This window comes from Chiloscyllium plagiosum, unplaced genomic scaffold, assembly GCF_037043375.1.
Source record: "Chiloscyllium plagiosum isolate Xiang-an unplaced genomic scaffold, Cpla_swu_hap1 HiC_scaffold_53X, whole genome shotgun sequence".
Lineage (NCBI taxonomy): Eukaryota > Metazoa > Chordata > Chondrichthyes > Orectolobiformes > Hemiscylliidae > Chiloscyllium > Chiloscyllium plagiosum.
In genome coordinates, this window is record NW_028270191.1 from 18,759,830 (window position 1) to 18,787,517 (window position 27,688).

General features: G+C 41.5%; 2 protein-coding genes across 6 annotated transcripts; one reads left to right on the plus strand and one right to left on the minus strand.

Moving 5' to 3' along the window:
• Nucleotides 1-237: 237 nt before the first annotated feature.
• Nucleotides 238-4,593, minus strand: npffl (neuropeptide FF-amide peptide precursor like). The gene is made up of 3 exons (XM_087985463.1): nucleotides 4,442-4,593; nucleotides 2,937-3,061; nucleotides 238-604 (listed from the first exon to the last, which is right to left on the minus strand). Exons 1-3 carry the CDS (start codon nucleotides 4,583-4,585, stop codon nucleotides 475-477), a joined length of 399 nt encoding a protein of 132 aa, XP_087841589.1. The 5' UTR covers nucleotides 4,586-4,593; the 3' UTR covers nucleotides 238-474.
• Nucleotides 4,594-11,398: 6,805 nt separating this feature from the next.
• Nucleotides 11,399-26,910, plus strand: drc2 (dynein regulatory complex subunit 2). 5 transcript variants are annotated; one of them, XM_043681840.2, is made up of 9 exons: nucleotides 11,399-11,643; nucleotides 15,487-15,636; nucleotides 16,394-16,561; nucleotides 17,419-17,588; nucleotides 17,838-17,976; nucleotides 21,632-21,829; nucleotides 22,680-22,898; nucleotides 23,896-24,048; nucleotides 26,585-26,910. In XM_043681840.2, exons 2-9 carry the CDS (start codon nucleotides 15,508-15,510, stop codon nucleotides 26,888-26,890), a joined length of 1,482 nt encoding a protein of 493 aa, XP_043537775.2. In that variant the 5' UTR covers nucleotides 11,399-11,643; nucleotides 15,487-15,507; the 3' UTR covers nucleotides 26,891-26,910. The 5 variants fall into 5 exon arrangements, with proteins under 5 accessions (XP_043537775.2, XP_087841585.1, XP_043537777.2 ...); XM_087985459.1 differs by having other exon boundaries at nucleotides 11,435-11,480; XM_043681842.2 differs by having other exon boundaries at nucleotides 11,581-11,831.
• The last annotated feature ends 778 nt before the right edge of the window (nucleotides 26,911-27,688 follow it).

A 27,688-nucleotide genomic window follows, 5' to 3' on the forward strand; every position in this document is an offset into this window, starting at 1 on the left:
AACTTAATAAACCTTCCATTTAATTAAGAAAATTATGCTTTTAAAAAACCCAAAACTGCAACATTTTGCCAACGACCTATCACTGGTGCACAGACCTGTATCAGAATCCAGTAATGCCTGCATATGTTTCCTAACGTGGCAACAGTAGCAATTCCCATGTTAAAAAGATACAATTATAGAGTTCACAAAGATTTATTTATAGAATTCAGAATAAAATTAACAATCTGGATAATAACGTTGATTAAATATTCTCTTTAATTATTAGTAAAGACAATTGTAAGTTTTACAAGTGAATGAATTCATTTCTAAGCATACTGTTTGGAGATGTTTGATGGACTAAAATATTTTGTACTTGGGCTAAAGGACCAATGTGATAAAAAGCCTCACTCTGTTGTCGGGTCTTAAACATTTGGTCGTGATTGAGGTGGGGATGTTTTTCGGGGAATGCTACTGTTTGCCTCCTTTCAGGAGCTGTTATTTCTTCTTTCCGAAACGCTGTGGGACTGCCATGTTCCAGAACTGAGGCGGGATGACATCCCAGCCTCTGGAACGTATCCGACCTTCAGTGCTGTAGTCCGAGAAGGCTTGAGCTTCGCGGCCAAACCTGAAACAAAGACAGTTGCAGGAAGAACGGAGTCAGTTTACAACAGAATCCAGGATATCATCATGTATTTTGATCTTACTTGCATTTATATAGCATTGTAAACCACTCCAAGGTTTGACAAAGCCACACAAGGAGTTATTAGGACTAGTAACCCAACATTTGGTCACTAATATTGATTTTCAGGAGAGGAGGGAATTCCAGAGTTTAGAGCCCCATGCAGCTGATGGTACGGCCGCCAATATGAGTGATGCGAATCAGGGGATGCTTGAGAGGCTGAAACTGGAGGAGCACAAAGATCTCATAGGGTTGTGAAGCTGGATTTAGATGCTCCAGCTTTCTCCCAGAACTCAGAGTCCAGGGGCAGCATTGCAGCTTTCAACAGAGTAACAAAACATTCAACGCCCCTTTCAGTTGATAGCATTTATGCAGCCTCTCCAATCCTGCACTTCATCTCGCAGCCCCATCTCTGTCTCTATCTCTATCCATGTTTCTCTCTGCCTTAGTCATTTCTGTTTCTAGTTCTGTACGTCGCTGATTTGATTAAAGAACCCCGGTCAAATAGATTACTAAACATAGACCCCCTTCCACATCTAAATTACAAATCTCATCATACCATATAATATGTGACATACACAAGTACTGTTATTAAGGTTTTGAAGAAGACCAGCATTACCTACAGATATTTTACGTCCACATAATCTTTCTTGCCCTTGTCATCCCTCCTGCAAGTTCTTCACTACACAGGACAGTTACCCCACCTTGCATCACATTCCCAGCTCATCCCTGGGCCCACCTCCAGCCACTTTCATCAGCCAAGTTATGCTCAGTCAACATTTTCAGACCCTGGACAATCTTGACAGACTGCTCCCCCTCCCGCCATTCTGTGAACCTCAGTTTGAGAACCTCTGGCATATTTTCCTTCCTCGGTCTGTCCCTTTGCCTGGCTTCTTTCTCAGCTATAGGAGGTGGGTGCTTGTCATGGTGTTCCCTAAAATGGGTGCAGGCAGAACGTGCCTCCCCTATCAATGTTTAAGTGCCCAGTTAACTCTTTGCAAAGAAAAGTTTCCATGTAATTTGTCACCATCTGCAGCGTTTCTAGCGTTGCCTCAGTGGGGACACCTTATTTTTCAGATCAGCATCCTAATTGCTCTGCTAAGGTTCGTAAGCTTCCTTAATTGACCTGTGTTCTTGTTCTAGTCCAGGAGAAAAGGAAGAAAATGTGAAACAGTTCTCCTTATCTCCTAATCTTTTCTCTGGCCCTCTCCAGCAGACATTAATTGTGCTACTTATTGTCTTCTTATGCAGTGATAAGGCTAGATGGTGTAGTGTATTGTGAATTCATATGGACCATTGTGTCGTGACATTTGGAAATCTAAAACAAACAAATGCTGGCTGCATCTGCGGAGAAAGAAACAGAGTTAACGTTTTGATTTTGTTATGACTCCAGAGAAGCATTTGCAATTTCACAGTCAGGCAGCTGTGAAAGTGCACTGTTTGCTTGTTGATCTCTAGAGCCATTTGCAATTCTTCGATCTCTGACCTTACCACCTGATCGCTCTCACGAAACTTCATCTCCTGCTCTCTCTCTTTCCTCCCATTTAAAGTCTCGTTGTGTTTGATCTTTTAAATAAAAATTCCAAAAACAATGCAGAATGTATAAAAACAGTAATTATGCCTCCAAGAAAGCGAGGAAATCAGCTCCAGCCCTGAAAACAACCTCAAAAAACAGCAATACTTAGAGCTGTAATCCTCTCCTGTCAACCATTTTGGATGCTGTTTTCAACACAGAGGGTGGTACGTGTATGGAATGAGCTGCCAGAGGAAGTGGTGGAGGCTGGTACAATTACAACATTTAAAAGGCATCTGGATGGGTATATGAATAGGAAGGGTTTCGAGGGATATGGGCCAAGTGCTGGCAAATGGGACCAGATTAATCTAGTATATCTGGTCAGCATGGAAGAGTGGGACTGAAGGGTCCGTTTCCGTGCAGTGTGACTCTACTCACCAGAACTGGTTTGAAGTTCTAAAGAAAAGTCATGCCAGACTTTAAATGCTAACTCTATTTCTCTCTTCACAGATGCTGCCAGGCCTGCTGAGTTTCTTTTGCATTTGCTGCCTTTGTTTCAGATTTTTAGTATCTGCAGTATTTTGCTTTTATTCTTTATTGCCAGTGTGTTCATGAGCTGCTTGGAGTAACTTTGAACTGAATGGGGTAACAAGCTGCAGTCAAAAATCACACCATTAAACACAGCGCCAACCTCTCATCCCACTTCCCCCCACCCCACCCCCCACCACCGCTGCCACCCCCTGAGCCTACCTGGGAGAAACCTACCTCTGTGGCTGGAAGGCAAAGGAAGGACTTCTGCCAAACTTTCCAGGCATGTGGACGATAGAGTTGATTGGTGAGCTCATTGTGTGGTCGTCTGCCAGTCTCCTCGCATTGTTCCCTTCCCCGTCCTGTCAAGGGGCCAGATTTGAGTAATTACCAATCACAGCAGAGTGGATACAAGGTTCAAAATGGCAACATTCTCGTCACATGCATTTGACGTCAACATTGAAAAAGGTCACAAGGAGAATTGTGCTTTGTTTCTTAACGACGCCTTCTCAATTAGAACAGATTAAATGATTCAAAGCTAAACTGTAATGTGTCTTAATGAAGATGACAATGCCTTGAACACCCTTTACAGTAGGTACTCTGGTGAGACAGATGTGCAGAAATTCCAAGTGTGTCTCCAACACTCTGTGCATATCGATGCATATTGTATGATCAAACTGCTGCAATTCGCTTCTGCACTTCAAGTGTTTAGGGACACAAGGAGCATGTATCTATTGCACCATGACTATCTGGAATGTGCTGAAACATTACAGAGACACCTGGACATTGCTATAGAGTGATCATTCGATACAGCAAGAAACATGTGTCGTCCTGGAAGATAGCTGTGTGTTTGTCGTACTTGTCCCGAGACCATTATGTGGTGCAGACAGCTGCAAGACAGTTTTGAAGTGCTTCTGAAGATGAATGATGTCGGCTCTTGTGAACATAAGCATGTGGAAAATGTTGCTTTATGTTTGGACATCGGCTGCACTCACATAGATCACAGGGAAAAGCTGGTCTATAGCTTTCCGAAATAGATATATACAGCACTGCGGCCCACGGACCCAGTGTCAATATTCGGGCTGTGCTTACCAAGGCTACAAGTGTTTGTCATGACTCAGAGAAGGACTTTGAGTCAGGCAGCCCTGCTGAAAGTAACTTAGGAACACTGTAGGCTATTCAGCCCCTCAAGCCTGGTCCACAGGTTACTGTACTGCACCTCTGCTGTAAAATGGACAGAGTTGGTCAGGCAAGAGTGGGTCTTAGCTAGAGCTGACACACTCCCTTAGGGGCCAGACTGTGTCTGTGTGTGTGTGTGTCTATGTGTGTGTGTGTGTGTGAGTGTGAGTGTGAGTGTGAGTGTGAGTGTGAGTGTGAGTGAGAGTGAGAGTGAGAGTGTGTGAGTGAGAGAGAAAGATGGGGGAGGCTGCAGGCACAACAGGACAAAGCCAATTCTTCAACCCCTTTGGCAAAAGAATTGCATTGTTATAGCATGACCTCAAAATTCTACCCACCCAGACATACACAAAAAGCAGTTTACGGCCAATTAAGCGTTTTTGTTTAAAGTTGTAATGGAAACTTGGCAAGACCCCACAAGCAATGATCACCAGATGGTCTGACCAACATTCATCGGTAATGATGTCCCATGGAATGGAGACTCGAGGCGAGAGGGCAAGGAGGGACAAACACACTCTGATCAGCAGCAGCATGGAAAAGTTTACAAAGAGCTTAAGGAGTCTTACCACAGCTGCCAGAATGCGAACGGGGAGCCCGTCCTCCTGGTCTGCTTGGTAGATGGTGGCGAACTGCCCCTCGGCAGTGCAAGTAGCTGCTTGCAACAAGCCCAGCACAAGGCAGCACGCTAGGAGCACTTCCCTGTTCATCATTGTGGGTAGCCAACTGCTGAGGAAGAAGTGTGCTATGGCCCTCAACCTCCTGCAACGTGCCTTTTTTAAACCTTCTCCGAAGCCCGCAGGGGCATGTCTGCAAATGGAGCAGGCAATAAAGCAGAGGCGATGCAAAACAACAGGAAAGCCACTTGCAGTATTTAGGGAAGTGATTTAAACGCCAAGAGTGGGTAAGACCACTGCAAATTCGTTGCCATTAAGCGCTTTAGAGCGGTTAACCGGCGCGCTGGGAGTGCTGTTAAGAGTTGCAGGACAGGGACTGGGGCCTCTGAGTCACATTTCTATGACATCCAGGATTCACTCGGTGTGTTATTAGCTCAATAAATCTCACAAAGTGGTCCCCGAGGCCCCTTCGAATCAACTGAAGTTAATCTGCTGTCGCAGTAGAAAACTAAACAATACAAACTAACACAAGCTTTTAATCCACTTTTTCTATCAGCAACTCTGAATTATTCATCGTAATTGACCCCTAAATAAAAATAGTGTTTTTTTCCCCAGCTTCTAAATATTAATAGACATTATTACTTGAAGCACTTGGTATTAACAATGGTCACATTTCTCACTATTTCCCTGTGCCTGAAGCTAATGGCAGTGCAATAATCCTCACCCTTATGAAGGATTTGAATATTGTAGGGGAGAAAAGCAGTTATCCTCTCAATTTGCTGGCCCACAGGAGCCAGTAGTAATTTTCAATCAATCTGTTCCGACAGGTTTTGACAGATGCTAATTCTTTGTTTCACAATCTTTCACTGGATGTGGGTACCACTGGCTGGGGCAGCATTTATTGCCTGTCCCTAGTTGTCCCTTGAGAAGGTGGTGGTGAGCTGCCTTCGTGAACCGCTGCAGTCCTGAGGGAGGGGCTTCCAGGATTTTGACCCAGCAACAGTGAAGGAATGGTTAATATATTTCCAAGTCAGGATGGTGAGTGGCTTGGAGGGGAACCTGCAGGGGGGGTGGTGTTCCCATATACCTGCTGTACCTGTCCTTCTAGTTGGTAGTGGTCATGGGTTTGGAAGGTGCTGTCTAAGAATTTTTGGTGAATTTCTGCTGTGCATCTTGGAGATAGTACACAGTGCAGCTACTGAGTGTTGGTGGTAAAGGGAGTGAATGCTTGTGGACGCGGTGCCAATCAAGTGGGCTGCTTTCTCCTGGATGATGTTGAGCTTTTTGAGTGTTGTCGGAGCTGTACCCGTCCAGGCAAGTGGGAAGTATTCCATCACACTCTTGACTTCAAGTCATACAGACACTTCGGTTCAACCAGTCCATGCTGACTATAATCCCAAATTAAACTAGTCCCACCTGCCTGTGCTTGGCCCATATCTCTCCAAAAATTCTTATTCATGTTCTTATCTAAATGTCTTTTAAACACTGTAACTGAACCCACATCCACCACTTCCTATGGAATTTCATTCCACACATGAACCCACTCTCTGTAAAAATAAAAATTGCCCCTCATGTTTTTTAAAATCCTTCTCCCCTCACCTTAAAAATATGCCCCCTAGACTTGAAATCCCTCACCCTAAGGAAAAGACACCTTCTATTCACCTTATCTATACCCCTCATGATTTTATAAACCTCTTTAAGGTCACCTCTCAGCCTCCTACGCTCCAGTGAAAGAGGTCCCAGCCTATCTAGCCTCTCCTTATAACTCAAACCCTCTATTCCTGGTAAATCTCTTTTGAACTCTTCTGACTTGTGCCTTGGCTTTGGGGATTCCAGAGGCAAGTCATTTGCCTGAGAATTCTAAACTGCTGACCTGATTCTGTAGCCACAGTGTCCTGGAGCAGTTTTCTTTTTTAAAAAAAAGTAGCTCCCATATACTGACAACCCAGCAGCCCTGAACAAGTAAGTAGCCCTGGACTTCTCACTATCCACATTCATCAATCAGGCTCTTCTTCTGACCTATTCTCTGAATCATTGGCTGGCTAAAAGGTGGACCTCTCGACTTTGAATGTCTGTAAACACTGCAAAGCTTCTCGGATTGACACATAGGAAGCACAATCTGCACCAACTGTGTATCAGTTAGCAGCATTCTTGCCACTGAGTCAGAAGCGTCCAGGTTCAAGTCCCACTGCAGGACATGTGCACAAAATTCAAAGCTAACACTTCAAATGGAGTGCCGCACTGTTGGAGATGCCAGCTTTCAGGTGAGATGTCAGCTTCCTACTCAGGTGATGTAAATGTTTCTATAGCCTTGTTTCATGGAAGAACAGGGGAATTCACCATGGGGTCCTGACCAATAATTGCTCCTCAATCAACATTACTGAAATAGATTATCTGACTGTCATCCCATTTTCTGTTCATGGGAGCTTTCTATGTGAAAATTGGCTGCTGTGTTTCTAACATTATAACAGAGACCACACTTCAAAAGTACTTCATTGACTGTAAAGCACATTGAGATGTTCAGGAGTTGTGAACACCACTATAGAAATGTAAATGTTTCACTTTAGAGTCAGGATTCAAAATTTGAATGTAACTTTTTCCTGTAAATTATTCCCAACTCATCCTAATAAGAAGCAGAATCTGTTAACAGAAAAGAAATATGGAGTATATCAGAACCAATGATTTCCACTGAGTCCTGATGTCCAACATTGCATCAAATCTCCCATTTAAAAAGCAAACGAGTAAGTTAATCTCTGATTTGTGTAATCTTACACTGTGCACTATGTCAGAAAGAAGAAAGTTTTATGATATTTATTTTGCTTCAAGCTCCTAATCAGATTTTTCTTGCAAAGTAAAGTCTCAGATGTTGCCCTCTGAGGACTAGTTGATAAAGCTCAGAACATTTTCTGTTGGCAGCCACTAAAACAAAATCTTTCAGCTAACAAAACGCTGTTAACTCAGGCATTCTCAGAGTGGCACTGATTGTCCTGAGAGGATTTGATATAGAATCATAGAGTACTTACAGTGTAGAAAGAGGCCTTTCGGCCCATCGCGTCTACACTGACCCTCCAAAGAACACCCCAACAAACCCAGCCCTTCATCCTATCCTCATAACTCTGCATTAATAGCTCATCTGCCTGCACATCCCTGGACACTATGGACAATTTAGCATGGCCAATCCACCTAACCTGCACATCTTTGGACTGTAGGACAAAACCACAGCAAGGAGGAAACCCACGCAGACACTGGGAGAATGTACAAACTCCACACAGACAGTCCCCCAAGACTGGACTTGAACCCAATCCCTGGTGCTATGAGGCAGCAGTACTAACCACTGAACCACCATGCTGCCCTAACTGTGGACAAATCAAATTGTGGACAATCCTCAAGCAGTTGTGATGTGTGCAGTGTAATTAATATATATTTTAATATCATCTATTTTGGAATTTTTAATTCTGAACTGGTGGCATGTGGGTTTCTGTGTGACTGAACGGTGTGAGATTAATTTCTAGGTATTTCTATCGCCATGGTGATTTTATGTTCCAAAACAATCTGAGAGACATAGTTCTGGAACGCTAATGGGAATTTATTTACATTGGGAGGTTGCCCAGTGAACAAAGAACTACTGTTACCAGAGAGTTCCCCTGTCGTTTTCAAAATCACAACTCTGCTCTGGAGAGAGATTGTTGGGAGAGGGTTTAATGAATAAGTGGATAAATCTCTGAGTATGCTGGTTGTTCTTGTGCTCTCAAGAGTCATGTGATTGAGACTCTGCTAGAAGGTTGGATCAGCTCTAGAGCAGAGGGGTCTGCAGCCAAATCATCATATTCATAAGCACTGTTTTGAAGAAACATTTTGAGGTTGGACCTGAATGTATCTCAAGCACATGTAAACATGGTGAGATTGGTGGAGACACTGATCTAGAGCAAATGGTGCTTTTCTGACAATCTGAAGAACCGCAAAGCGAGGCCGAGGAACTGTGTGGAAAAAATCTTCAGAATCCTTCCCGAGTACTTTAAGTTGAAGACTTAACAAAATCATCACTAATCTTTGGTTGGCTTGCCTTATATTCAGGGCTGCGTGCTCTCATGTTCCATTTTCCTAAGACTGCAAAAGAATCAGAGTTAATTGTGATGGACCTTAATCACTATTTTGTTTCAAATAAGCTTATCCTTCAATGTGCCTCAGTCACAATAATTGACCAACCTATATAACTTATTAATAAAGGAGTCTGCTGATTCCCCTAGCTTCTGGTGCATTCAATAATAAGCTTCCTCTTGGACCGAAAACAAGAGCTGCTAGGACTGACTGAAAATCAGGTTTGATCAATACTTTGTCCACTCAGGACATAATTCACAATGAGGCCCACTGTGTATATTAAAAAGATTACCAATCATGGTGCCGTAGCTGCTTGGAATGGAGACCTGGGGCTGTTCCGTAAAAGTGGAAGTGCATTTTCCATAACCCTCATCTATACCTGAATAGGTACTTCAACAGCTTCGAAGAACTATGGAAGGGATAAGAGGTGCTTCGGTGGTGTGGACATGGCTGCCATATCTGAGTATAGACCTATTTGGGTTAAGTCTTCAACATAAAGTACTTGGGAATGATGCTGAAGATTTTTGCCTCATGGTTTCTCAGACGTTTCGTTATTCTTCAGATTCTTAGAAAAGTGCCATCTTCTCCACTGATAGCACCACATTTTACTGTGCTTGAGTTAAGTTCAAGCCAGATCTCTAAATGTTTCTTCTGACAGTACTTACAACCATGATGATTTAGCAGCAGACCCCACTGCTCTAGAGCTGATCCAATCTTCTAGCAGAGTCTCAATCACATGACTGTTGAGGGCACAAGAACAACCAGCACTTCTCAGAGGCTCACCCACTTATTCATTAAACCCTATCCTTACATTCTCTATCCAGAGATGTACAAAGTTAAAAATCACACAACACCAGGTTATAGTCCAACAGGTTTAATTGGAAGCACACTAGCTTTCGGAGCGATGCTCCTTCATCAGGTGATTGTGGAAGGCTTGATCGTAACACAGAATTTATAGCAAAAATTTGCAGTGTGATGTAACTGAAATTATACATTGAAAAATTGATTGTTAAGCCTTTCATCTGTTAGAATACAGTGATAGTTTCACTAATGTTAGTTAGTGATAGTTAGGTAGTGATAGTTTTACATAAATTTATGAATTTATGTAAAACTCTGTTATCTCACTTTTTAGATTAGAATCAATCTAAACATCAGGTCATAGACAGAGAACACAGGGGGCCAACACCTTCAACATATTGTCTAGCTATCACCATTGTTAACAGCTAACCCGAGAATGCAACTTTAAAAAAAAGGTTTTGTGATTTACACATGAAAGAAGTGAAACTACCACTGTATTCTAACAGATAAAAGGCTTAACAGACAGTCAATTTTTCAATGTATGATTTCAGTTACATCACACTGCAAATTTTTGCTATAAATTCCGTGTTACGATCACCTCCACTATCACCTGATGAAGAAGTGTCGCTTCGAAAGCTAGTGTGCTTCCAATTAAACCTGTTGGACTATAACCTGGTGTTGTGTGATTTTTAACTTTGTACACCCCAGTCCAACACCGGCATCTCCAAATCATATCCAGAGATGGGTAGTGATTCTGAAAACTACAGGGAATCTCCCTGGTTCTTCTTCATTTGCTGGGGTTGGGTGGGGTGTAAGAGAGTGGGAGACATGGCCTCAGGCTTTGAGGGAGCAATTGGTGGATGGTTCTGCTCCATGTTTAGGAATAGTCACGGGACTTTCCTGTGCCGTTGCACTGTATATGTTCAGCATGTGGCGAGTGAAGCATGAGGCTTTCAAAGATCAGAAATGGGTCCCACAAGAAGCACAGGACCTTAAATTAAATAAATTATTTCCAATTTTGAATGTTTCTGCCTGCACTTCTGACTCTAATTTAATCATATCCCAAATGGTGGGTACTACCAATTATAAATGTGCATGCTTACTGGAAACTGTATTTGTACTTAGGAGATAATCTAGCATCTGAATAACAGGCCCGAATGACAGACTACACTCTCAGCATGACTATTTATTTTGACTTATTAAAAAGATACTTTTCATAGAAAAACATCAGTTGTAGTACCTCAGACACTGTAATCATATTTAATGAAAATGGAATGTACTTTATTCCATCACCACAGCACAGTCGTAAACCATATTCAGGTTGCTTTCTGAATTTTCTTTTAAATTTAAGGCTGTATTTTAATTTGTAGCAGTTTGACAAGTTTTGCTTGTTTTCAATTGTAAGATTTGGTCAACGTTGAGAGCTCAGCTCTGAAGTTTCTGAAGCTAATACTTCCAAATATTGCCAGTTTCTTATTTCTCAGGCTTATAATGCAAGATTAAAGGCTGCTTTATCCTTAATCTTAAATATAACACAAAATATGTATTCTGATGACCTGCCTGGGATACCGTCTGTGATTTAGATTTGACTGAAGTATACTTACTAATAATTCGAGTGAATAATCATTAAGCAAAATTAGGCATTAATTTTACACAAAACGGGGTTAAAGACGAAAGTAATCCAGGTACTGCAAATGCTGAAAATCTGAACTACGAAGAGAAAATGTTGGAAGTAGGTCAGGCAGCATCTTTATAGAGAAACAGTTTTCCTGGTTAATGACCTTTGAAAAGTTAATTCTTGCTTCTCTCTGAAATTGGTGAGTGTTTCTACCATTCATTTTCTTCTAATTTCATATTGAAATACATTAAATTGTCTCGAAAACTCACCTTTAAATTGTACTTTTTCGTGCTATGGAGATGCCGGTGTTGGACTGGAGTGTACAAAGTTAAAAGTTTCGGAGCTAGTGCTTCCAAATAAACCTGTTGGACTATAACCTGGTGTTGTGTGATTTTTAACTTTGTATTTTTTCATGTGGAATAGGTAAACTTAATGAGATGAATCCTCCAGACCGAAAAGGGGCTGCTGAAGGATAAGGTACCGGCTCGAGGCTCCCTCTTGTTCCAGTGATTGCTCGTTGGCGGTTGCTGAGGTCGTGCGAGAGCGCGCGGTTGCTAGGTTACCGTTGGACAGCCGCGGTGTGTAGTCTCCCCAGGGACTGCTGCGAGACGAAGAATCGGAAGGTCGACGAGGACAGGGGGTGAGAGGCTCCCACTGTCTGCAGAGACAGGGTCCAGGCGGCCCGAGGGACAGAGACCTCGCGGAGTTCTGCTGGCGGCGGCGGCGTCCTAAAGACAAAATTGCATTTGTGTAGTGCCTCTCCCATCCTCAGGGACTGCTAAAGTGCTTCCCAGGCATGTTCCTTTCCCGCCCCCTCTCTCCATCCAGGTAAAACCTGGCAGCCTAATTGGGGACAGCCAAGATCCCACTTCAGGGCAAAAGAAATACTTTGACGTTCTGAAGAAGGGTCACTGGAAACCTCAACTCGATTTCTCTCTCCACAGATGCTGCCAGACCTGCTGAGTTTCTCCAGAGTTCTATGTTTTTGCTTCAGATCTTCAGTTGTTTTATTTATCTTTATAATGTTGGTTCCAGAAGAGAAATCAATGTTCAAGACGTGTTGTGGGTCTTTTCCGTTATCTAAACAGTTAAAAAAAAATTAAAAAGCCATTTGTATTTATATATTCACTTTTGCGAATTAGGGAAAAGCTCTTTTATTTTGAATTGTATGAAACATGGCAATCAATTCGTGCACAGCATGTTCCTACAAACAGAAATGTGATATTGAGCAAATATTATGTTTTAGAGATGTTGACTGAAGGATATGTATTGTCCACACTAAGAAAACGCCCATACTCTTTGTGTCACAAGGAGCTACAGGGAACGTTCTCTCTTTTTAAAAAAATGTGATTTGTTTAAGTGCTCTGGACCCTTTCAATTATTTTTTAACAGGTGTACAGTAAATTTAAAGGGCAGACTTGTGAGTCACCTGAACTGGGACTTGTAGTTATTGTAGACACTCCAGTTAAATCATTTATGTTCTCCTGAAACACAGGCAGTTTAGAGTTGAATATTGTTTCTATAGATTCTGGAATGATTCCTGCGAATTGGAAGGCAGCAAATGTCACTCCATTTTTAAAGAAAGCAGTGAGAGAGAAAACAGGGAACTAGAGACCTGTTGGCCTTACATCTGTAATCGAGAAAATGCTAGAATCTATTCTAAAGGATGGGATAAACAGACATCTGGTTGATAATGATCTGATTGGACAAAGCATGGATTTGCCAATAGAGAATCATGTTTAACAAAAGAGGAGCTTTTTTTTTGAAGATATTGCAAGCAAAATTGATAAAGGAGATCCAATGGACATAGTATCTGTTGATATTCGGAATGATGTTGATGAAGTTCCTTAGGGAGGCTGTGTAGAAAAATTAAAGCAAATAGTGAAATAACTCCATAAAGCTTGGATTCCCATCACCAAGTCACCCTTTATTTACATGTACATTGTACATGTGCACTGGTCTGGCTTTCTCAGAGTGAACAGAACCTCTGACCCTCCTGTTTATATCTGTCAGCCAGGGCTCCCTGATTGAACCAGATTAACAGCCCTATTAAGGGAATTCATATTCTATGAGGTCCATCTGGCTGACCTTGTTACAGTCACTACACAGGATAGGAGATAATGTACTGACATAAATTAATGATTGACTGACTATTAAACAGAGAACAGAAATAAATGGATTATTTGCAGGCTGTGACTAGTGGGATATCACAAGGCTCATTATTTTGCCTGTTATACACAGTAGATATCATTGATTTGGAATCAATGTAATATTTCCGAATTTGTGAATGGTACAAAGCAAAGTGGGAAGGTGTGTTGTGATAAGCATGGTAAGCAGCTCCAGGAGGATTTGGCCAAGCCTAGTGAGTGGGCAAGAACTTGTCAGAACGTATATAATGTAGAAAATGTGAGGTTATCCACTTTGGTCAGAAGAACAGAGGTGCAGAGTAATTGTTAAATGGTAAGAGGTTGGAAGTGTGAATGTACAAAAGGGTCTAAGTCAATTAGTCATTTAAGGTCAACATGCAGGTGTAGCAAGCTATCAGAAAGGCAAATGGAATGTTAGAACATTAAGGCAAGAGGATTTGAGTTCAGAAGTAGTGGAATTTTGCTTCAGTTGTGCAGGAGATAGGTTAGACGACACCTAGAGTACAGTGTGCAATTTTGGTTTCTTTATCTCAGGAAAGATATTGCCATAGAGGCAGTGCAACAAAGGTTCATCAGACTTGTTCTTGGGATGGCTGGGCTGTCCTATGGAGAGAGATTAGGCAAACTGTGCCTGTATTCTTGAAGAATGAGAGGTGATCTCATGAAACTTTAAAAATACTTAAAGGGGTAGACAGGGTAGATACAGGCAAGATGTTTCCTCTAGCTGGGGAGACTGAAACTATGGGGGCACAATTTAAAAAGTAAGGGGATGCCTCTTATGTCAGAGATGAGAAATTATTTTAGTTATAGGCTTGTGAACCTTTGAATTCTCTGCCCCAGTGGGCTGTGGAAGCTCTGTTTTTGAGCATGTTTAAGGGAGAGATTGATAGATTTGTAATTGCCAGTGACTTACAGGGTTATGGGGATGGGATGGAGAAAGGTATTGAAGTATTCAATCAACCATGATTGTATTGAATGTTAGGGAAGGGCAGGCCTGACGAACTGAATGGCCTACTCCTGTTCCTATGGTCCTATCTGAAAAACGGCACTTCTGGCAGTTCAGCACCCTTCAACTTTCCTGCATGACATAGTGACTACACTTCTAAAGTGGTTATATGGCTGTAAAGTACTCTGGAATGTCCTGAGGGTATGAAAGATGCTATTTGGAAATGTAAAGTTTAGTTTTTCATTACTGCACTTTAATAAGATGAAATTGGCTCATCATTATCAAAGGATAGGCTACAGCCAGAATCCTACCAATTGAATATCTGGCCAAATCTATTTGGCAAAACCTGAGGTGTTGTCTCCTTTTAACTTGCCATGAGAAAGGGACATTAAAAGACTTGCATTTACTTATGTATCTACCCAAACACCACAGGTACAATGATCTGGCAGCCTGGTATTTATGGTGTTGGACTAGTGACTGAGCTAATTGAAATCAAACTTGATAAATCCAGTCAGCTGCAGACTGACAGGAAGGAAAAGCCACAAAGGTTGCTGGATTGCTGTAAAAATCAGACTCGGGACCCTAAAATCCTTCAGGGAAGAGGGTGTCACTTCTAAATCCAAATATGAGCTGTTGGAAATCAAACTCAATGAATCTGATTTGTGTATTGGAATAGAGAAAATAATCCCAAATGTTGAAACCAAATATTTATTCACCAATCGATCTTCCATGCATTACTCTCAGCAAGTAAGATGGTTTGTGAGGACAAGGTAACTGGGGAGTTCTCAGTTATCTCCTGGGTTAGGATAGCATCAGGCTTTTGATAGCAGGGGTTTAAGATGGTTGCCCAAGTCTCCTACAGCGAGCTCAGTGCCACAGCACCTACCTGCTGTGAAGATCAGAGCTGGAAGGGTTCCATTGACAGTGAGTATAAATCAATACAGTTTAGTTATTACCTAAGTAGCCACTAGAGGCACACATGACAAAACATGACATAGCTTTACATTAACCAAAATCACTGATGTTCTAAATTGGGACTTGGAATCCTTTGTTGCAACCATTCAGCTTGCTCTGCCATTCAATAAGGTCATGGCTGATCTGATTGTGGCCTCAATTCCACTTTCTTACCTTACTTCAATAACCACTGACTCCCTTGCTAGTCACAAATCTATCTACTCAGCCTTAAATATATCTGATTACCCTACCTCCACCACTCTCTGACGAAGAAAGTCTCACAGGCTTACGGCCCTCAGAGGAAGCAAAATATTTCTCATCTCTGACTTAAATGGGAGATCCCCAAATTTTAAACTGTTGGAAAATTCAGAAGTATTGCGTTCTAATCTTGTATGCACTGTCACATGCTTTGTTGGTGACTTGGAAATCTCTTCAGTGATCCACAGATTGAATCACAATGCCGAAGAAATCTAAAAAAGCGACCAAAATGACCGAGGAGGAGCAACTGCTGTATATGCAGCAAAAAATGCTGGAGGAGGAAGAGAGGCAAAAAAAGAAAGAGGATATGCTGAATCAATTCTTAAAGGTATTTCTTTCAAATCTAATTGTTTTTTTCCCAAACGTGTCATTTTCATATTTATTCGTTCATGAGTGTTGCTGGCTATTTATTGTCCATCCCTAATTGCCATTTGGAGGGTGCTTGTGCGATGCCTGCTTGAACTACTGCAGTCCTGAGGATGTAGGTACACTGCAATACTGTTGGGAAGGATGTTCCAGGATTTTGACCCAGCAACAGTAAAGGGTCAGCCATCTAATTCCAAGACAGAATGGTGTTTGGTTGGGGGCAGGGGAGAGGAGGAATTCTGTAGAAAGTATTGTGCCTGTGTTTCTGATGCCCTTGTCCTTCTAGGTGGTCGATAACACTGGTTTGGGAGATGCTATTTTGTCGGTTGCTAGGGTGGCATCAGACAGTAGCAGAAAGCAAGTTTATAGAGGTATACACTGCTGCCACTGTGCATTGGTAGTGGAGGGAATGAATGTCGAAGGTGTTAGATGGGATGCCCATAAGTGGACTCCTTTGTCCTAAATGGTATTGGTCTTCTTGACTGCTGTTAGAGCTGCACTCATCAGGCAAGTGGGGGAGTATTTCATCACACTCCTGACCTGTCCCTTGGGGGTGGTCAACAGGCTTTTGAGGGACAATAGGTGAATTACATGCCAGAGAATACTCAGCCTGTAACCATGGGATGTGTCCTGTATTTATTTCGTGGTTTGAGTAATGCAATTGTGGTTTGATTTGCCATACTCTTTCTGCTTCATCACGAGTGTTCTTTACCCTACAGGATAAACTGTCCAAGGAAGAGCACAACACCCGGCTGAACACGCTGAAGCTAAATGAGAAGTGGCGCACTGTGATGCGGGAGGCAAAAGCTGCAGAACTCCGGAAGGACATTGAGATCCTGAGCCAAACCTTTGAAAGAATTGTGGACCGGAAAGATGGTGTGATCAGGGTAAGATGAAGAGAAATTGCCACTGTCATAGGATTGTGCCTTGAGACATAATGAACTGTTCAGAGAACAGGCCAAATATGTTTCACATTTTCACTCCTCATTAAAGAGACAGGCTAACTTACAGCTGCATAGGCACAAAGGTTCCAGCATTTACTGCAAGCTTGGCCTCCTACTGGCTGCACCATGTAACAACATCAACCCTCACTGTTGGAACTGTGTGCATATACTGTACGACCATGTTATTTTAACAATTCATGTACGATAATCTTGCGCCTGCATAGGGTCGTCAAACAATATTCAGATGTACGAGTATCTGTTGGTGGATAAAGATTTGAGCAGTGAATAGTCTGTCGGGAGACTGCCTTTCTGTTAAAGTGAGAGATTTCCATTCTGTACGAAATGGTGATTTTTGTTTAGCTGCCATTCTCTCATCGTCAGCATTCAGATTGCTGATGGCCACGTAATCTTCCCTTCAACACCATAACTGAAACAGCAACATGTTCACTCTGTTTTGCCTGCAGTGCACATCCCATTCGCTGTCTGATAGGACAAATGCAACATTTGCAAAGCCTTGGCTACTGTTACACTGCAAGTACTTGCACTAGCAAACAGTATCCCAGAGTGAGTTCCCAGTCACCATATCCACTCAGTACACAGCACTAATGCTGTTACTGAGATTGGGAACCAGGGATCCCAAACCTGGATCATACCCAGTTTGTAGTGCTCATACTACTGTAACATGATGTGGGGGAATGTAGCGGCGAGGAACTCCAATCAGCTACATCAAATTGAGTGTACTAATTAAACTCAGTGAGCCAGCAGAGGAATCAGTAATCTGTTTCTTATGTGTCTTCCAGGCTTTAACAAAAGATTTGGAAGAGGCAGAGGAACAGTATGCAACAGCTCTGCGGAACCATGTTCAGAACGTGGATAAGCTGGTGGATCTGCAACGCAGTCGACTCACCATAATAGAGAATGAGTTTGAGGCAGAGTTGGCGTCACTGAAAGAAGAGTTTGATGCCGAAAGGTCAGTGTTCAGTTTTGGAATACAAGGAGATGTTGCATTTACTGAATTTTAAAATGGCAGTTATAGCTCTTTCCACAATACCTGTGGTTCATTTCCAATTTAAAAACTGAGATTGATTTTCAATTGCTTAATGCTCTTTCTAAATTACATAACTGAGGAAAGTTTAATGGTGTGATTTGTTCTGTGTATTTTGGATAAGAAGGTGGCTGTTATTCTAGTGATAGTTGAATTCAATCTGCATCTTGACAGAAAGCAGATGATTGTGCAGCATGAGCAAGAGATGACCAATCTGGAGGATATCATGTATGCTATGGACCAGATCTTTGGTGAAGTTGCAAACGAAGCACGACAAGAATTCAACAGCACAAGGGATGACCTCAAAAACAAGGTAAGGAAGCTTGGACCCCACCAATAGAATGACGAATGGGTATGGACACCAAGTGCTCTCAAAGATACAGGAACTAGCTGGTAACCAACAAAATCTATGACTTTCAATATTTATCATAAGATTTCTAGAATGGAGAAGATCAAGCCTTGAGTCATTGAGACGTAGACACAGAGTCCTACAGCATGGAGACAGGCCCTTTGGCCCAAACCTTATCAAAGGCCTTTCTGAAATCCATATAGACTACATCTACCAGCTTGTCCTCGTCAACTTTCCTGGTCACTTCATCATTGTAAGAACTCAAACAAATTTGTGAGGCATGATCTCCCATTCACAAAGCTATGCTGACTACTCTTAGTCAAGGAGAAAGTGAGGACTGCAGATGCTGGAGATCAGAGTCAAAAAGTGTGGTGTTGGAAAAGCACAGCCGGTCAGGTGGCTTCCGAGGAGCAGGAGAGTTGACGTTTCGAGCATAAGATCTTCATCAGGAATGTTAGTGGGTGGAGGGGAGCTGAGAGATAAATAGGAGGGGAGTGGGGCTGGGGGGAAGGTAGCTTGGACGGCAATACATAGATGAAGATGAGCGGTGATGATGATAGGGTGCAGTGGACAGATGGGCAGGAAGGTGGACAGATGGGACAGTTCAAGAGGCAGTGCCGAGTTGGAACCCTGTCTTTCCAAAAGCATGTGCATTTTCTCTCTCAGAATCTTCTCAAGTAACATACCAACCACAGATGTTAATCTTACTGGTCTATAGTTCCCAGGCTTTTCTTTGCAGCCTTTCTTGAATAATGGCACAACATTCGCTACCCTCCAGTCTTCCAGGACTTCACCCATGGCTAATGATGATACAAGAATATCAGCTAGGGCCCTCGCAATTTCTTCTCTAGCCTTTTGCATATATCTGGTCAAAACCAGGAGATTTATCCACCTTCGTACATTCTAATTAATACATTCAACACCACCTCTACTGTGATATGGACTGTCCCCAAGATATCACCACTAACCTCCCCAAGTTCCAAAATCTTTATCTCCTTCTCCATAGTAAACACAGAGGAGAAATATTCATTGAGAACCTCCCCCATCTCCTGTGGTTCTACACATACATGTCCACTTTGGTCCTTGAGGGGGTCCTATTTTCTCTCTCGTTATTCTTTTTCCTTTAATAGACTTCAAGTACCTTTTTGGATTCATCCTAAATCTTCTCAGCCAAGGCTGTCTCGTGCCCCCTTTTCACCTTCCTGATTTCCTCCTTCAGTAAACTCCTGTATTCCATGTATACCTCCAGGAATTCCCTTGATCCCGCTTGCCTGAGCCACAATTCCTTTTTTCTGGTGAAAGCCTCAATATCTCTTGTCTTCCAGGGTTCCCTATTCCTGCCGACTTTGTCCTTCACTCTCACAGGAACATATAGACCTTGAACTCTAGTTACCTCACTTTTAAAGACCTCCCATTTGCCAGAGATTCCTTTGCCTGCAAACAAACTACTTCAATCAACCCCTGCAAGCTCCTGTCTAATTCCATCAAAATTCGCCTTGCCCCAATTTAGAACTTGAACCTATGGACCAGTTTTTTTTTCCTCTTCATAACTATTTTAAAATTAATAGAGCTGTGGTTGACACAGATGTGTGTGTTTGTTTGTGGGTCTAAACATTGCCATAGACTTCTAAGTGGTAAATGCTCTTTTGTTTTCATACTGAAACTGTTATTCCCTTCTGAAGACAGACTGCTTGAGTAAAAACAGGCATTTTTCATGTATGAAGTCCAGCTAGTATTGTGGGGTATAGTTCTGTTCACAGCCAATATCTATGCACCTTTACTTTCTAGCAAGTGTTTACTGATTAGGGGTTATGGTAGCAGTAATGTTACTGGATTAGTGATCTAGAGGCCTGCACTAATTATTTGATCTACGGTAACATCTGGGGAATTTAAATTCAATTAATTATTGCAACTGGATTTTAAAGAAAAAAAAAAGCTGTTCACCATAATGGTCATCATCAAAGTTCTGTATTATTGGAAAAAATACCCTCTGTCTTTTTTTTTGTTTGTTGTAAAATCCCATTTGGTTTACTCGTCTTCTGGGGAAGGAAACCTGCCATCTTTCACCGGTCTGTACTACATGTGATTCAGATCCACGCATTGACTTGTAATTGTCATCTAGAATGCTGAGATGGCCCAGCACGTCACTCAGTTTTGCTACACCACTACAGGAAAGTGAGCACTTTCATTGTGCCTATGTCACACAGGATACAGCCATTTAAGAAAACGGCTACCATCTCGAAAATAGTAAGTGCTGTCCTTGCCAGTGATGCATACATTCCACAAATGAATAAACACAAGAGTAATGATCAGAATCTGGATACAGAAACTGATTTTTGTCTTTCCAAACCCTGGATGTGAAACAACCCAGATGTGGATCATGGACTGTGGACCTGGGAATTTTCTGAGCAGAACGGCTCAACTACTGCTTCCGAACCTCCAGGGAAATCTCAAGAAGGTCTTTGATGTGGAGGTGCGGTGTTCCACATTTGACTAGTTCACTACTATGCAATAGCCATGAAAGTGACCGGTGCCTGTGGAGCAGAATCTTAATGAGAGTTAACAGCTTTAGTAGGGGATTGGGAAACTTGGAAGGAAAGAGGGTCTTTTTTACAAAAGCCTTTTAATCTGCCAAAAAAAAATCATAAAACTAGTCACCCTTCGCATGTACCTTGGAGGGCATGAGATTTCAGGATAGTGATATTCTGATTGTGAACAGCTTCATTGCATATGTGGCATATTCCTTGCAATAATGAAAGAACATGCCAATCACAAAGGGCCTGTAATTCAAATCTTCAAACAACAAACAAACCAATTAACTCATAGAAATAATAAAGGATTTGACCATCCAGTTGTGGCAGTACTGGCTCAGCACCAAACTGTGAAAAGACCTTTCCATCGATTGGGCACAGTGTTGTGGTCTTATGTCACAGAGCATCTGAACTCTGGGTTAACCTGAAGAACTGGGAATGAATTCTAGTAAGTTATAATTTGTCTTGAAAAGTAGCAGCACATTGAGGTAGAATATAAATGTAACTATTTCTGCACACTTTCTATGCCTTCGACATATCCACTGGGCAGTTTGCCCAGGCTATAGGACTGTGGACTCCTTTTTCATATTCACCTGTGAATGTGACAGACTGTTTGCATTCATTCTAATTCATTCTTGTTTACACAGCTCAATGAAATTCTGTGTGTGTTTCCTATGAATGGCCTCAAGAAGTTCTTAGCCAGCCTAATTGAGCAAGTGTTTTTGTTCTTTAGATTTTTAAATGGTAGCAAGACTCATAGTTGCAATATGGAGAGATGAAGTCGATATCTCTTGCTGCTGTTTATACACCGGTTTATTGATGAAAATAAAGTTAACATAGTCCAAAATCTGGCCCAAGGTCATTGTCATGTGAAGACCATTTCATCAAACTAACATTTTACTGTAAGAACTAAGACTGAATTATTGTATTTTCATTATTCTTAAAAGTTGCAATCAAGCTGAAATTATTGCAGAAGCTAGGATGGTTTCCTGCGAAGAACATTTATGTCATTTCTATTATTTCTAATTCGCTCAAGCAAACAGCACCTAAATCTTAATGAGACCAGTTGTGTTTTGTGCTGCATTTAGAGTCTGGAGGAGAAGCATTCACTCCGAGTTAATCTGGAGGGATTAGTGGAAGATTTGTGGCTGCAGTTTCAACATGCATTGAAGAACTATATTGACTCAACTGAGGATCGAAAAATTGCATTTGAAACACTGAAAGCACGAGATGAAAAGAGTGCAAAAGAGATTGAAATGCAGATGAGAAAGCTGCAGAAGATGCAAGTAGGTCTAACTAAATACTCATTGTACCTGTTGTATCGTAGCACAGTTATTGCAGAGTTTAATTTGACAGTACTTGGAAAAATACACTCACTTATTAACCTTGCATTGTTACAGCTGCAACTTTACTGAGGTTGGATTTGTACATTGTTGTTTAGAATATTAATGACCCTCTTTTTCTGTCTGTTGTAGCCTTTCTTGTCCCTTTCAGTTTTGTGTATTTTAGATCCTTTGAACAATATTTGGAGCTCACAAAATTATTCCCCATGGAATCTTCACTATTGAAATCTAAGGGTGGATTTTATGAATTAGCACTGCCCACGTGGAGTTTAATATATTGGTGAATCGGAGGTAAATTAATTTTAATGGCTGGAAAATCATGAGGAGCCAGGTGCTCCTAGTGGGAAAGGTTTGGAGAATAATTGTGTGTGAAATCGGCACCTCAAAACTGTGTTGCTGTCTCCATCTGTTTGTGTGTTATCTTTAGCTTTCCAACTCAAGCTTGGTGTCACCTCATCACTACTTTCTCAATGACTTCATTTTCCATCCTGCACTTTTCAATTTTGATGAGGAGGTGCTGGTGTTGGACTGAGGTGGACAAGGTCAGAAGTCACACGTCAGACGACCTTGTCACAGCACACCAGGTTATAGTCCAAAAGGTTTATTTGAAATCATAAGCTTTTGGAGCTCTGCTCCTTCGTCGTCTGACGTGTGACTTCTGACCTTTTCAATTTTGATATTGCCTCGGCATGTGCCTGAGTTCTGAGTTCCTAAAATATTAGTGTAGCGTTTAATCTCTACACTGATCACTGGAAGTTCGACATGCTCCATTTATTTATTATTTTACCAACAGGATACAATAGCAACACTGAAGGTCAAGATAGCAGTTAATTCACGAAAGTGTGAGGCACAGAACAAAAAATTACGGGACGAAAAGGAAACAATTAAGCAGCATTTTCTGATGCAGAAAAGCCAGATGAATTACCTCCGAGCATGTGAGCACGAGCGACTTGTCAAACTAACGGTAGAGAGTAATGCTGCCATCAAAACACTGAAGGATATCTGTGATAAGGTAAAGTCACAAGTCCCCTCGATAAAATGTAAAAAAGGTGCAAATTCATCCCGCATGTTCATTAACATGAGTGGACAGCAGAAAGCCTACTTGATTAATCTGTGCAGTTCTCAGAAGCCAGACTATAATTTATCTGTTCCTCGTGAATCTGCAGTGGCCTTGTTGGCAGTAGTGATGATAACATAGGGTGTCCCTAACATTGACAGCACAAATCAAATCTGTATGAATAGCAACATTGAGAAAGACAGAAGCAGGAAGTGGAGCTAGGGGACATCACCAAACATGCAATGTTGCTCCATGCAGAAGCTAAGGATGAAGATCAAGGTTTGTAACAGAGAAAAAAAAATTGAATGAGAAACAGGAGGGTAAATTGCTTGAATGAGGAGTAGCAGGGAGAAACACCTTGGCTATACTGAAATGCAATGAAGCAAAGCACCAAAATATTTATCCTATAAGCACTTTGCCATAATTCAGTTTGTAAGATTACTTCTGTTTATCTCATGTTTGTTCTGTTCAACTGATTTAAGAAGTACATTTTCTCTCCTGAAAAGTCTAGCCTATTTTATGTACGTTTTAGCAACAACATGATGGGTGTGATGATGCCTATCGCCATTAACTCTGCATAACTTCAACATGGCACATCTTACCAATCATGTGAGGAACAACTCACAAAGTAATTCCGTATGGTCACCAGGTTACATTTTATCAATGTATCAGTCCTCACCAAGTAAAATGGTCTCTGTTTAAGAGGTGTTGCTGCTGCATTGCCTGAAGTTGTGTGGATGTTTCATTCATTGATTACCATCCATCGTTCACAGTAATCAGTGTCTCCTTGTTTAGTGTATGTTGGATCCCATCTGTTTAATAAAGCTGTTTAACATCAGTGACCATTGTCATTCATCTTAGTGAGTTCTTATGACTGTTATCCTTTTGGAGTAAAATCTTGAATAATTGTGGTTCTTCACCTGGTGAATGCTTGCTCATTTGATGTGTCTAGGGTGAGCATGTACTGAAGATGGCAGAAATGTGCAGGAAACTGGAAACAGAAGAAGAGAAAGTTCTCCCATTCTATGCCTCCTCTCTGACTCCGGAAGAAGAGAAAAAAGTTGAGCATTTGATGATGGTGAAGCCATGTGAAGAGCTTGCTGAGGTGAGAAATGGACAAACGCAAACTCAAAGACAGGTTTGCTTAGGTCAAAATGTATTGGGAAGCTGAATTGACTAAAGTAAGGTGTGGATGAGGGTAGGAATGGGTGGAGTAAGATATAATTTGGGTGAGGTGAATAGGCACAGTAGAATTTGTATCTGGTAGATGTGCGAAGGGTTTACCTCCAAAAAAAAAAGAGATTCAGCTCACAAGATTGCATGCTGCATTTAATTTCTGTAACCTTTGAGTTTAGGATATTACGTCCGTCCAGTTGGACTGCAAAGAAAATTAGACGGAATTGTGATAATCAACATATTGTAAAATACTGTAGTGAAATGAGGGGTTAAAATTGAGCTCTTGTTTAGCACAGTTAAGCATTCCAATGTTGCTGCATTGCCTGAGGCTGTGTGGTTGTTTAATTGATTAACACCCATGGTTAACAGTGATCGCTATGTCACCTTGTTTATGATGTGGAGGTGCCGATGTTGGACTGGGGTGGACAAAGTTACAAATCACAGGATGCCAGATTATAGTGCAACAGGGGGTTTATTTGAAAATACAAGCTTTTGGAATGCTGTTCCTTTATCTGGTTACCTGACGAAGGTGCAGTGCTCTGAAAGCTTGTATTTTCAAATAAACCCCCTGTTTGACTATAACCTAGTGTTGTGTGATTTTCAACTTTCTCCTTCTTTCGTATAGCTTGGATCCCATCTGTTTAATAAAGCTGTTTAACATCAATGACCATTGTCACTTGTGGATGTAAGTTTGCTCACTGAGCTGGAAGATTCGTTTTCAGACGTTTTGTCACCATACCAGGTAACATCATCAGTGAGCCTTCGGATGAAGCACTAGTGTTATGTCCCACGTTCTATTTATGTGTTTAGATTTCCTTGGGTTGGTGATGTCAGTTCCTGTTCTTTTTCCTTTTTTTTGTGAATTTTATGCCAGTAAGGGTATTATTAATGGTCTTGAAGGTTTCCTCTAATTTGTTTCATTTAGTGATGACAAAGGTGTCATCCATGTAGTGGACCCAAAGTTTGGGTTGGCAGAGCTGTTTGTTCGAGTCTCGACATTACTGCCTCTGCTAAGAACCCTGGTGTCGGAGGTCCCATGGGTGTTCCGTTGGGTTCCCACCCATGGGATCTCTGGTGTCAGGGTTCATAGCAGAGACAGTAATGCAGAGACTCGAACAAACAGCTTTGCCAACCATCCAACCCAAACTTTGGATCTGCTACATGGATGATACCTTTGTCATCATTAAACAAAACAAATTAAAGGAAGCCTTCAAGAGCATCAATAATATCCTTACTGGCATAAAATTCACGAAAAAGGAGGAAAACAACAACAAACTGCCATTCCTAGATGTCACAGTAGAGCAAACAGCCAATGGGGAACTTCAAACCAGCGTCTACAGGAAAACAACACATACGGACCAAATACTGAACTACAGAAGCAATCATCCCAACACCCACAAATGGAAATGCAATAGAACATTATTTCAGTGAGCCACCACACGCTGCAGCACAGAGGAACTAAGCAGAGCAGAGGAAAAATTACCTATACAGTGTATTCAAAAAGAATGGGTACCCAATGAATACAGTCTGCCGATTTCTCAGCAACAAACCCAATCAATAAGAAAAAACACGTCCAGAAACCCTAGCCACTCTCCCCTACATCAAAGACACCTTGGAAATGATTGCCAGACTACTCAGACCCCTTGGCATCATAATAACCCACAAACCCACCAACACACTAAAACAGCAGCTAATGAACTTGAAAGACCCTGTGGAGACAGCAAGCAAAATGAACGTCATTCACAAAATACCATGCAAGAACTGTAACAATCACTACGTTAGCCAAACAGGCAGACAAATAGCCACCGGGATACATGGACATCAACTAGCCACAAAAAGACATGACCCACTATTACTAGTATCTTTACATATAGATGAGGAAGGACACCACTTTGACTGGGACAACACATCCATCTTAGGATAGGCCAAACAGAGACACTCATGATAATTCCTTGAAGCATGGCATTCCAACCGGAACTCTATCAAGAAACACATTGACTTGGACCCCATTTACCACCCTCTGAGAGAAAGAACAGGAAATGACATCACCAACACAGGAACTGACATCACCAACCCAAGGATATCTAAACACATAATAGAAAGTGGGACATAACACCTGCGCTTTACCAGAGGCTCACTGATGATGTTACCTAGTATGGTGGCGATACATCTGAAAACGAACCTTTCAGCTCAGCAAGCAAGCTTACATCCAGAACCTCAACCTAAGCTACAAATTGTCAAAAAACTCATAGGCATAAGAACTCACTGAGATAAGTGACAAATTCATTTTAAGTCAAGTCTTGAATATTTGCCTGGAACCAGAGCTGAAATTGATCCAAATTGGGATTTGACTACAAAATGATGTGATTTTTCTTACAGGGGAATTCATTTCCTGGATCTGCTGCAAATAATGCCTTTTCCTAGATTCTATTGTATAGTAAATTTACACTTTGTCTTTTTTTAAGGCAATGATGGACTATGTGACTCTGGAACAATTCTGGAAGCGTTATAATAAGGTTCAGTTGGACCAGATTGTCTTGCAGAAAGAGAAACATACCTTGCTGCAGGAGAACAGACGTCTCCGGCAACTTCTGAAACAGTACTTAGATGGAATCTCTGTCAATGAGGAAATCCTATCAAATCTGAACCCTCTCATTGTTATCAACAACAAAACAAATGTGAAAATGAATATGCCTGTGATAGAACCTGCAGCCTCAAAGCTGGTTTACAATGTGACTGAGGCTGCACTCATCATTAATCACACAGTCTAATAATCACTTAAATTCATGTCTCAATGTCTTCTGCTTGTCTTTTATCATAGAATCATAGAATCCCTACCCTGTGGAAACAGGCCCTTCAGCCCAACGAATCCACACCAACTCTCTGAAGAGTATCCCACCCAGACCCATTCCCCTACCCTATTACTCTAGTTTTACCCTGACTAACGCACCTAACCCACACATGCCTGAACGCTGCGGGCAAGTTAGCATGGCCAATTCATCTAACCTGCACATCTTTGGACTGTTGGAGGAAACCGGAGCACCTGGAGGAAATCCACGCAGACATGGGGAGAATGTGCAAACTCCACACAGACAGTCGCCCGAGGGTGGAACTGAACCCGGGTACCTTGGGCAATGAGGCAGCAGTGCTAACTACTGAGCCACCAGTTATTTTACTGACCAGTGTCACTAAATGACATTTTTTCCCTAATTAACTTAAATGACATATGAGTAGATATTTATCATTCAATAAATATATAAATCTGCAATTCCACCAACCAGTTATCAAATTCTCTTTATAAATACACTGCTATTGAAACAAAGTAAATTCTTTCAATGGTAAGCGTTGATGTGTGGAAAAATGTCTACCAAATTATCTTGCTTATCAACATTTCTTTCTAACCTGTCTGCCTCATCTAGTTATGAAGTTTTCTCTTAAATGCATGTAGTAGTTAGTTCAATATTTTCACCACTCTCTGGGTAAGTTAATTTCTCCAAAATTCCCTGTGGCATTGATTAGCAACTGTCTTTATTTCTGTCTGAGTGGAAACATCTCTATACCTACCCTAG

Excerpts from the sequence above, each read along its gene's own strand:
- npffl (XM_087985463.1), bottom strand. The coding sequence starts at position 4,585 with ATGATGAACAGGGAAGTGCTCCTAGCGTGCTGCCTTGTGCTGGGCTTG. Across the intron at positions 3,062-4,441 it reads TTCGCATTCTGGCAGCTGTG|GACGGGGAAGGGAACAATGC; the intron begins GTAAGACTCCTT and ends GCCCCTTGACAG. Across the intron at positions 605-2,936 it reads TTTGCCTTCCAGCCACAGAG|GTTTGGCCGCGAAGCTCAAG; the intron begins GTAGGTTTCTCC and ends TCTTTGTTTCAG.
- drc2 (XM_043681840.2), top strand. The coding sequence starts at position 15,508 with ATGCCGAAGAAATCTAAAAAAGCGACCAAAATGACCGAGGAGGAGCAA. Across the intron at positions 17,589-17,837 it reads GAAGAGTTTGATGCCGAAAG|AAAGCAGATGATTGTGCAGC; the intron begins GTCAGTGTTCAG and ends GCATCTTGACAG. Across the intron at positions 17,977-21,631 it reads GGGATGACCTCAAAAACAAG|AGTCTGGAGGAGAAGCATTC; the intron begins GTAAGGAAGCTT and ends TGCTGCATTTAG.